The sequence below is a fragment of the Ruditapes philippinarum genome, unplaced genomic scaffold (genome assembly GCF_026571515.1).
Source record: "Ruditapes philippinarum isolate M1 unplaced genomic scaffold, ASM2657151v2 ctg767_1_1_1_1, whole genome shotgun sequence".
NCBI classification, from domain to species: domain Eukaryota; kingdom Metazoa; phylum Mollusca; class Bivalvia; order Venerida; family Veneridae; genus Ruditapes; species Ruditapes philippinarum.
In genome coordinates, this window is record NW_026866214.1 from 71,315 (window position 1) to 83,635 (window position 12,321).

At 33.6% G+C, this 12,321-nt stretch overlaps 1 protein-coding gene across 2 annotated transcripts in view; it reads right to left on the minus strand.

The window, feature by feature from the left end:
• LOC132731735 (tRNA (guanine-N(7)-)-methyltransferase non-catalytic subunit wdr4-like) overlaps positions 1 to 12,321 on the minus strand; it is an 81,590-nt gene that overhangs the window by 68,979 nt on the left and 290 nt on the right. Inside the window, exons 2-3 of one of the 2 annotated variants that reach the window (XM_060717981.1) lie at positions 8,810 to 8,875; positions 1,095 to 1,238 (exon numbers count right to left, since the gene is read on the minus strand). In XM_060717981.1, coding sequence (XP_060573964.1) covers positions 1,095 to 1,238; positions 8,810 to 8,875 — 210 coding nt within the window. The remainder of the gene's footprint in view (positions 1 to 1,094; positions 1,239 to 8,809; positions 8,876 to 12,321) is intronic. The other variant, XM_060717982.1, reaches the window with a different exon arrangement.

Consider the following 12,321-nt stretch of genomic DNA (forward strand, 5'->3'; position numbering starts at 1 on the left):
AACTATTTTGCATCATTAAATTGCAAGTCTTTTGTTTTAAAAAACTACCAGTAAAATCATATAATAAAGGTCCCCCCTTAACCCCCCCCACACACACACATCTTACCCCCAGCCCAAGCCACCCCTATCATATGTAAGTTGCTTTAAAGGTATGTTATCCTGATATTATCCAGGCATGGATCCATGCAATCCTCTCTATTTTCCTACTCTGCCCCCACCCACAAACCCCACCCCCTCACTCCCTCCCCCTACACACCACTTTGTTAACATTTATCTGTTTTAAATTTAAGACTCTTTTATGCTGTCTAATTATCATTAACAATTTTCATTTAATTCCCTTTTTTATTGATTTTTATGATCTTATACATTAATACATTAAACAATCATAAATCATATTTTAGGTACATGAACGATCGCATACTGGTGATCGCCCTTTCAGTTTAGAAAACCAATCCTTTTTTTATAATTTAGTTAAAATGCCGTTCTCTTAAATTTGTCATTAATCAACTTCAAAATTAGTAAAATCAATGATGTCACCAATCACTGGCAAAAAAAAAAGGAACAACAACACACTCTGAACAGACCCCCTCAACCCACTTTGCTCCCACTTAATTTGATTACAAAATCTACCGGTTATCTTTATTCATTAAAGAAATATCATAAATATTCATTATTCATTAAGCTCATTTAAATATTTTTTTAATTTAGAGGTCATCAATTTCTGCAAACAACAAACAAACAAAAAAATGAGTACACTTCATACAAGATTCTGCCCATATTTAATGTAAAACTCTGCATGAAAACATTTCACTTTCTATTTTTGGAACCCTTCATAACATTAAGTCGTGATCGGGCAAAAATCAATACTTTCCGACATCCGTGTTCCCGACATTATATACACTCTGTTTTCTATCCTACACTGCTAAAGCAAACATTCTATAGTCAGGTTGTTGTAAACGAGTCAGCTTCAACCTTGGCATGGAATCAGAATCGTCCGAATGATTAACCAAAAATTTCACTGCAGAAACAACAAATAATGTATGCAAATTAATTACAGAATGGAAAAAGAGAAGACTTGTTGATGATTAACTCACCGTGTGCTAACGAGTTCCCATTTTGGCGACACTTTATATACATGAAGCTGCTTGCAGTTGTCACCGACGGCAAAATATTTCCCCGATGCTGAAAACGCTGAGGCTAGGATAAAATTCTTGTTCACACTTTTGTCATCTGCTGTACTGGAAATAAGAAACAATAATAAAAAGCACACGGAATTAAAATCCAAAATTCTCTGAATAAATGATAAAATCCGAGCAAAATTCACATCACCAGACGAGATTGTCACCGTAATGCACCTTCTGCTTGACTGATAGCAACAATATTATAGACCTCATATAAAACTAGTGTTTGTCAATAAAATTGACCAGTTTTCTGACTCAAACCCTCTATCTTAGCATCCTCTGAGCCATCGACTTCCATTTTACAGCTACAATTCCATGTAAAGTCAATAATTTTCCCTACAAAATATTGATGTCAAACCAGGCACTATCCCCCAGGATTATACAACAGTATAGATCTCGGTTTTCACCAATTATTTTTACTCTTTCTAGATTATTGACCCCCTTATTCAATAAGTCAATGAAAAATCATTATTTTGGCCATAAGTTTATGGAAAATCATTACCCCTAGCCACAAGTCAATGAAAAATCATTATTAAGGTCAAACTATAAAGACAAGATTTCATCAATACTGTCTAAGGTATTTGGTTACTTATTTACCACGACCTCAACAGACAGAGCATGTGAGGGGGAAAAAAAACAACTTGGCAATAAGTATAATAAATAATTCTACAATGATATATGGACATTTCCACATCACGACTTATCAGAGATATTGCTATGTTACCCCTTTACCTCTAGTATATAAATAACTCATGCCCAGTCACGCATCGGGTCAATTATAACGATATAATATTCATCATAACTGAAATATAAATAATTACACCACCTAATAAATATACATATATAAATCTCAGACAATATTTAAGAGTTCATCTTCATATCTGAATACTTCCAGTCCTTTACTTTAATAACCTTCTTGCAAGCGTTTTTCAGAAAGCAAAAATATTTAAGCCTGTCAGCACCTCAGCACCTTCTTCCTGGCAGTCTGCAGTAGCTTGAAGAAATGGGCTTTAACTGTGGCCTGTAGAAACCTCTAACTGCCCATCTACTTGGTCTAGTAGATATAACAAACCTTAAACTTACACAAAATCAATACATGACAAAAAAAAAAAAAAAAAAAAAAATATTGCCAGAGTTGTTATCTATTTGCGAAATAATTTGATAATTATTCCTTTAGAAGTTTGTTTCGTTCGGGGTTTTTATTTTGTTGAGTCCAATGGTCAATTGTCTCTCACCTCTGATTCAGAAATCACATAAGAATAGTAGCAGGTCATTTAGGTAAAACTTGGTAAATACTGGTTAGTTATCCAGGAAAGCTTGTTTGAACTGGACCAACCACCAAGTTATGACCAAAAATGTGTTAAAGCAGCATGCCTCCAGATTCATGCAAATTTTCTTGAAATTTTTTAAAATGTATTTGAAAATAAAGTATTGAACAAAGAAAATAATTTACACATTGCGCACAGCACTTACATCCACATATTATACCAACACAGCCCAGATATTCAGTCTTCTACCCACCCCATCAAATGACTATTACAACAATTCCTTTCAAGTACATAAAAGCATTAAAAAAAAATCTTAGTCCAAACAAATCTACCAGTATATATTTTTTGTCTTGGGTTCTTTCCAAACCTGGAAAGAAGTTAGAAGAATCCCAATCCTTAAAGGTAAAGGTCATGTTCCAAAAAATATTGAGAATAAAAAACCTGCTGCGCCTCAATTAGGGCTAAATTTCACATTCTGTGTTTCGAAAGGTTGACATTGACTGTATGCCCTTAAGTTTCAAGATCCAAACAGCATCTAAAAAATATCAGGCTTACTAGTAGCACTTTTCTTCTTTCTGTCAGAAACAAGAGCCAGACGATATAATGTTGCCTGAATAATTTCATTATTTTGATACTGAAATCCATTAACGAAGTTTCAATTTCCATGTAGGGCAAAAGAAATACAAAATTTGTCACCTCAGTGCAATAACTGGTCAACTCTTATTAAAGTTAGAAGGACTAACCTGTAACTGCACTAAGGTGACAAAATGTACACAATTTTTTTTTATAAAAGGCTTTAACTATAACATATCAAACCAGGTCAGATACCTTTCGATCTTAAAATGCGAGAATTATGACAAATATAAATCTTAATAGAAACATGGCATCATTAATAATTGACAATTTCTACTCCTAATTTACATGTACAATACAACATAGTGAATTCCAAATGGAGTTGTCGCTAATTTCTATACCTGTCGTAATTCCGAGCTTTTATTTATAGTAAAACTCGGCCATTATTAATTCATGAGCTATACTTGCTTACTAAAACTTCAAGCTTTGTTCATCACTGGAAACATTTCCACAAGTTCCTGTGGGATTCCATACATATGAATATCTGTGGTTAATGAATCAGAGCAAAAGCCATCTCACCCTGCTTTGTTTATTACTCTCCTGCATTCTGATTGGCTGAAATTTTCAATTTTCATCACGCCCGACCAATCAAAAACAGTGCCTTAAGCCTCAAGTGAGTCAGTCAACCAAAGAATTAATGCATGACCTGTGCATCATTAATTTTCCTTTAAAGTTGATTAAAATCCTTCAATTTTTTCTCAAACTCAAGCATTTAATCCTTTATGTGTGTTATCTCCTATCTAACTTCCTTAATTCTGCACTTTATTACAGCAATAGTCATTTTTTATGGACATTTAGTCTATAAAGTTCAAAAAATAAAAGGTACACCTTTATGGTAGTATTATAAGTACTGGTATGTAAACTCTTCCACTCTAGAACAAGGTGCTTTGCAATCTATCGGGTTCATTTTCATATCTTTGACCTCTAAATATGACCTTTGACCTTGTAGCCATGGTCAAGGATAATAACCCTAACCCTGCTGGAACCAAAAATGATCAGCCTTTGCCACCAGTGTAGAGCCAGGCCAGGCCATCCTACACATCCGTACAGTTCGAGAGTAATGTTTGCTGTTCAATTTTTTTATTTTGTTACGAAGATCCCTGAAGGATTGAATGGACTGTTCCAAATTCAAAGCAGGGCAAATCCATTACATAAATTCACTAGATTAAAGGTTATTTAAGATCAGTTTTCCTAAAACTTGATATCTAAAGCTCAATTTCTTGTATCTTAACTTGTGTCAGTGACCTTTGACCTTGAAGCATATCAACAACCTCCTTAACATTCCTAAATTTAAATAATGGACTTGTCCTGTTTTGACTGGTTCCTTGCTCGAATTGAAAGAAGTCTTTGCCACCAGTATAGAGCCAGGACAGACTGCATGGACCAAGCTCAATACAGTGAGTTGGCTTACTTAAAATTTTTGTCATGAAATCCCCAAAATTAATAATGGATAGTCCCAAAAAAATGGAAGCTGGACAAGTTCATTTAGGAACAGTTATAACTACGTCCTAATGTAGTGATTCCTTCTGGCGTTGCTGTTTTGTTTTTGTTGTTGTTGTTCTTTTTTAAACCTTTTTTTTTACAAAACTGCAATTAAAAATGAGAAATTCAAATTGAATGATGCTTTCCGCTCTCCAGGAGAGAACGTTACAGAAAATTACTGCTTCAAAACAAGAATTATTTTGATGAATATTCAAAATGCCAGCTAAAACCTGTAATTTAAAATGCAGAAAATACACAATATGGCAGAAATCAAAAGTCAACCATCAGATGAGAATTTGCATAGAATTTAAATAGAAAATAAAGGTCCTGTTTATAAATGATTTTTAGCCAGACAAACCTTTGCATTATAATGTTTTCAGAATGATGGATGGAGTTTAGCTTTATGGCATGCTGACAATTACTGTTTTGCGAGAATTTCAAAGACAAGATCTGCAAGCTAGAAAGCGTGCTCGACTATTTTCAGTGCTTCCTTAGGTTAACTTTGAGCCTGGGTATTGCAAAAAGAAAAATTTCTAAGGGCTAAGGTAAATAGCTCAGATCGTGCAAGATTTTTTTACAGCCTGGGTATTGCAGGATTTTTCCTATGAGCCTAGGTATTGCAGGATTATTCCTATGAGCCTGGGTATTGCAGGATTATTCCTATGAGCCTGGGTATTGCAGGATTATTCCTATGAGTCTGGGTATTGCAGGATGTTTTCTAAAAGTCTGGGTATTGCAAGTTGTTTTTGAGAGCCTGTGTATTGCAGGATGTTTTATAAGAGCCTGGGTATTGCAAGTGATTTCTGAGAGCCTGTGTATTGCAGGATGTTTCAGAGGCTGGGTATTGCAAGTTGTTTCTAAGAGCCTAGGTATTGCATGTTGTTTCAGAGGCTGTGTACTGCAAGTTGTTTCTGGGAGCCTAGGTATTGCAAGTTGTTTCAAAGAGCCTAAGTATTGCAGTATTTTTCTGAGAGTCTGTGTATTACAGATTTTTTTTCTCTAAAAGCCTGTGTATTGCAGGTCTTTTCTAAGAGCCTGGCTATTACAGGATGTTTGTATTACAGGATTTTCTCTAAGAGCCTGGTTAGTGTAAGATTTTTTCCAACAGCCTGGGTATTGCAGTCTGGTTATTGCAGGATTTTTTCTAAAAGCCTTAGTATTACAGGATGTTTTCTAAGACCCTGAGTATTACAGGATGTTTTCTAAGACCCTGAGTATTGCAGTATTTTTCTGAGAGTCTGAGTATTGCAGAATTTTTCTGATAGTCTGACTATTGCAGGATTTTTCTAAGAACCTGGGTATTTCAGGATGTTTTCTAAGAGTCTGAGTATTGCAGGATTTTTCTGAGAGCCTGGGTATTGCAGGATGATTTCAAAGAGCTTAGGTTTTGCAGAACTTTTCAAAATGCATAAGTATTGCAGGATTTTTCAGGGACCCTGGGTATTTTCTTTATTTTCTGAAAGCCCTAGAATTGCAGGATTTTTCAAAGAGGTAAGGTATTTTTCAGTCTCTGGCATTTTCTAGCTTCCAAATGTGCATTAATTTATTTCAGACACAAGAAGGCACATGAATAAAAACATCAACATTAAATAAACTAGCTGAATAGATTCTTCACATGAAAAGAGGAAGGATTTGAACCACCAGAGGTGAGTGGTATGTGATTTGAAGTCTTCAACCTTAACTGCTTGGCCATAGAAGATCCATATATGGTCTGAGTAGTAATTTTTACTTATTTACTTAAACAAGTCAATATTTTCAGCTTAAACATAGTACATGTACATGGTTCATAATTTGCACCATAAAATATGACCATTTCTACCAATCCTTAGCCCTAGAAAACTGAAAAACAGGAGTGATTCATGTGAATATTTCATTTTTTTCCAACAGAAAAAACACACACAAAAACCCTGTTTCCGATGTCTTCAGACTTAATTCCTGCTAATTGTAGAAAATTTCTATTCAATTTCGCAATCTATGCACCAACCCGTAACCAAGTTATTCATTATTGATTAGTTAATTGGAAAACAGTTCTCGACCATAAGCCAAGGTAACATAGTGCAATTCAAGATCGTCAGTAAATACATATGAGCCGTGTCATGACAAAACCAACATAATTGGTTTGCGACCAGCATGGATCCATACCAGCCTGCGCATCCGCGCAGTCTGATCAGGATCCATGCTGTTCGCTATCAGTTTCTCTACTTGTAATAGAGTTGGTAAGCGAACAGCATGGATCCTGATCAGACTGCGTGGATGCGCAGGCTGGTCTGGATCCATGCTGGTCGCAAACCCATTATGTTGGTTTTGTCATGACACGGCTCATATATTAATAAACTTGGAGCCAGTGCTTGAATCGGTCTTCTCAGGATTTTTTTTCTTCCATTTATAGGATTGGCCAATTCTCCTGACTGGTGAACATTAAGCGTTATATACATTTTAACTATGAAGGTGAGAAAGTAAAATAGGCCAGTAAATTTCTACGATCAAAGATGGAAGTCAGTACGAAGAAGTATGTAAAATTTATCATTCAATCATACGGCACTTCCGTGTTTAATGTATTGCAACGTACCACTATTACTTTGATGAACAACTTCATTTGTGATTTACTGTAATTACACTTATATATATTTTTTCACGCTTTGACCTAAAAATTATCTTAAGAAATATTTCTTCTTCAAAAGAAAAAGAAAAACAACAAAAACACAAAAATATGTTGGCAATTTATGGAAAAAGGATGGTGAATTTCAATTCTTTGTATATATATTTTGACTTCTTTGTGCTTTTGATTTTAAACTGACCATTGAAAACTGACCAGCAACAAGACTGTGGGTTCGTAGCGTAAATAACACGCCCATCTCTTGTGGTATAGGCAGGTCATTATTGCAGCTATTATTCCAAAGTTTCAGTTTTAATTTGCATAATTTGTAACCCGATTTTAATTTTTTTTTACATAATCCTATTTGTACTAGTAAACTATAGGGGAAAATATGCCAAATACAAGAGATGTGATATGGCCACTTCCCAGCTTTACTGGTGATGGAAGACCTCAGATTCCACTCTGTGCAATATTTCAGGCTTGAGCGGGAACCTGAGTAGAACCACTAAACATTCCATAAGCTAGCTGGATAGCTTCCTCACATGAAACAATCTTAAGTCCCTGGCAGGATTCAAAACCTACATCAGTGAGGGGCATGTGGTCTGAAGTCAATGACCGTAACCACTCAGACAATGACACCAATGGAAAAATGGTGAAAGATTTTTAATATGCACTCATTTGATCAGGCAGTTGCTTGAATCTAACCAAGACTTTCAGGACTAAAACGAGGTAAAATTTTATTCAACTATGAACAAAAGTTCCTGAAAAACCTGCAACAAACAAGAACTTTAATATTCTTAAATACAATATCTTAAACCTGCACATCTCTAGGTCAGATAATCAGGATAGGTTGCTAAAGATGTTGTATGACATAAACAACGAAACCTGTGTTAGATTGAAATAATAAATATTTGTGTCAAGTAATTTCAACAACCATCCAGTTTTGACAAAGAAATGACACCAACACCAAAAATACTCAACTGTTGTCTTTGGCCTCTATGCATGAGGTTGGTTTATACAGGACCGGGTTTGAACCCATGCAGCTACATTGAAGCGATCATTAGATTACTAGTCTAACGCATTAACCACTTGGCCATGCTGCCATTTTGTATGTATGAGGTTGACCGAACTAATTACAAAACCTTTCAAGGAATGTCAAAGCTATGATGGACCAGATACAAAAAGAATGGACTCTATTTTTGGCCTTTGACTTCTAAACAAATTAACAAGGGCAATTACTCCAAAATTATACTTTTCAGAGTTATAGTTCTCTTTATTCTACATAAACTAAAAATCCCTGCATTTATGAATTTCTTCTTGAGTTATGCCCCGGACAAAAATCACAAATTATTAAAAGCAAATTTTCAAAAGGAAGTAACTCCTAAGTTTTGTAAGAGAGTTAAGATTTTTAGGCATTGCACAGAACTTATCCTCAAAGAGATGTAAATACATATGAAGCATTAACTGAAAAATGTTTTTTTTTTTTAGTTTTTACGCTACAGTCACAAAGTGTGCCATACAGACACCAGACTGAAGGACATACAAGCATACATATGGATAACATCAAATTCATAACCCTCTACCTTGGGAGAAAAATCATCCAGATTATGTTGAACCATAGAAAAACAGACCATAGTTTCATATAATACCTTTGTGGCTTTTCTTCATCTTTGGGTTCCTTCACGATATCAGGTATCTTGATTTTCTCAGTTTCACTGCAGAAAAAAACACATGCATTAGATAACAATACATAAGAAAATGTTTTACATACGAAATGTTTTACATTTAAGCAAAGACATATAAATACGCATTTTATTTCAATACATGTGATACTTAACAAATGTTTACTCCTTAATTAAAACTCAGTTTTATTTTTTATTGATTTTCATTAAAGTTGCATACATTTTAATGTGTGACAATTACTTAGAGGATCAAAAAGATGGATTCTGCTGGAATCATGGTTGTCTGTCAGTATTGACAATACCTTTATGCTTTGTGCCGTTGGGGAATTTATACAATTTATACAAAGATTCATATTTATATTACAGGCATTTAAAAAAACGGTTAAAAAATAAATGACGACTAAATTACCATATGTCAATTGTGTCATTAACTAATACATTTAATATTATCAATATTATTAAACTGAGATTTTAAGGTGTGAATGGAATTTATTCACGCACAAAATACTCTCCGTTTGTGAAGATAAATAAAAGTGAATGCAATAGTCAATAGAAAAGGTATAAAATTCTTATTATAAAATTGTAAAATGGATTTTTTAAAAAAAAATACAGAGTAAACGTGAAACTTTCATATATGAAGAAAAACAAAATTCAAAGTAATTGAAAAGAAAAAACATGTGTAAAATGAATTATGCATTAAGTTAATGTAAAAGCAATAGAACAGAGAGTCAAAGTGAAAAAATTTTATCATTAATTTGCCAGTCTTTATACGGGGAAATCAAAGGCATTGCAGTCCCGGGCTTTGGTGTGCCTGGCTATATACTACATGTGTATATTTAAACTGAAATCAAACATAAACAAATTCAAGTAAGGCGCCGCCATTTTCAATGTAACTCAATGATAATAGGCAATGTATTCGTATAAGGGAACAATCATAACTTTTCCGGTTAATAATAATCATCGAGTGTTCTGAGTGAAAACAGAAGCATCAGCACATAAAATTAAGAATGACACCTTAAAAACGAAAAAAATTAAGTGACTTTATAAGGGAACAATCATAACTTTTCTGGTTAATAATAATCATCGAGTGTTCTGAGTGAAAACAGAAGCATCGGCACATAAAATTAAGAATGACACCTTTAAAACGAAAAAATGAACACTTTTTTAACCTACTTCCACGTTCATAGGCTTTGCCTAATTTCGTATCATATCTTTCGGAGATAAGATACATGAATATGATGACAGAGTTGTGATCCCAAACATCACATTCAGCAAAAAAAAAATCATTCCTTCCTAGTACAACAACAAATTTAATCACATTGTTAAATAGATCATGTTGCATTGACACAAGTTGAATAATTTTTATTTATTTTCTCATAACATTAACATAATATTGATCATTTTGTATGGATAAATATATTGTATCGATCATTCTGACTGATACACAGTCCTAATGATTATATGTGCAATAAAGGTCAAAAAGATCCAAGAATACACGTGATTATTAAAGATATACTAAGTAAAATATTCTAATCACCGAAATTTATTGAAATCTATGAAATTCTTACTGAATATGTCTGATTTGAATAAAACAATGTATGGGAAGCTGCGTTCCCTATTTTGGGCCAAGTAAAGTTGGCCCTTCCTTAAAAAACTGCCAGTTGACCACCTATAGTGTGTAGAATTTTAAACATAACTTATCTATTTTGTATGAAGTCAAAAAAATTTTATTTTATATTTATAAAGTCAAGAGACTGTTAAGGAATTATCAGTATCTTTATATCAAATTTGAACATAATATATCTTTAAATGCTCATCACCCTTAATACTTAGTCATCATTCTGTTTATCTAGAAAGATAACATCTGTTTTATTTTCAGCAACAGCATATAGCTGATCATGCAATTTTTAAATAATTAAAACATGTCAATAAAGGAATGAAGAAAAGAGGCTTCTGTGAAAAATTAAAAAGATTCTAGAACATTAATAATTTCATATTCTTCAGTAAAAAGCAGCGTTTTTTTGGTTTGGTTGCACCAACACAGCAGAGATCTTTGAGACAGATCTACTGGTGGAGGAAGATCTCAGGTGCCTTTATGTGCATTATTTTCAGGCACAACAGCGCACATGAGTAGAACCACTGTAATTCTGTAAGCTAGCTTGATAGCTTCCACACATGAAAGAATCCAAAGTCCCTGCCAGGATTCGAACAAGCAGCAGTGAAGGGCAAGTGGTTTGAAGTCAACAACCTTAACCATTCGGACATGGATGCCCCTAAAACAGCAAAACTTTTCAACTTATTATCGCTACATATCAAAACTACATACGGTTTATTGGTAGGAAGGACATATTGAATTTCAATTGAAATGAATAACAGATAAACATGTTTAGTCTGTTGTATCCACTGCATGAACTTGATGAAGAGTTTTTTTTTTACTTTATTTTCAAAATAAATATTTCAATCAGTTTAGTAAATAAATGTTTAAAATCAGTTGGTTTGAAATATTTTTTAAAGGACTGTACCCCTTATTATCTAATTTGTAACATATTTTATTTATCTGCTTTAGCGTTATTAATTAGAATTAACAATATATAAACATAAAAAAGAGTGTAAAAGAAAAAGGTTAAATATATCTCATTCAAATTTTAAATGAAAAAAAATCACAGTTTAAACATAACAGATGAAATCAATAAAACCATATATAATTTTGTAAATTGTTAATTAATACCTAGTGTAAATTCTGTTGTTTTTTTTAAATTCTGTTTTTAAACTATATATTGGGCTATTAGACCTTTAAAATGTCTCACTCTTCATGTATACATAGTGTATTGTTTTACTTTTTTTTTCAATAAAATCTGAATGTAAAGCAAGTTTACATTGCATTTACATCATAAATCTGAACTTACTGTAGTTAAGATAAACGCTTAAGATTCTTTGATACCATATCAATACTAAATTCTATATTCCCACAGAAATCTATGCTGTAGGATAGTCTCTGGGGAGGAGTCAATAGATTTTTTCATACGGGGAAGTCAAAGACCGGGCCCGCGAAGCGGGTCCGGGCTTTGGCTTGCCCGGCTATAGACTACACGTGTATATTTAAAAGAAAATCAAATAAAAAACATTTCAAAAATATATAGAATTCTATACCTATCAATGAAATTTTCAGTGTCAGTTCTACTCGGGCGCTGCCATTTACAATGTAACTCAATGATAAAAGGCGTGGTATTCCGATAACGGAACAAATCTCAACTTTTCGGATAAATAATAAACGTCGAGTGTTCCGAGTGAAAACGGAAGCGGTGCATGTAATACCGAATGACAATTTTAAAACGGAAAGAATGAAAGGAATTTTTTAACGACTTCCCCGTTCATAGGCTTTGCCTAATTTCATATTATTCCCATGATACTTGAAGGCATGTCACTCAAAGTGAAAATCGATCAAGTATGATCGACCCGGCAATCAACTTTGTACGCCT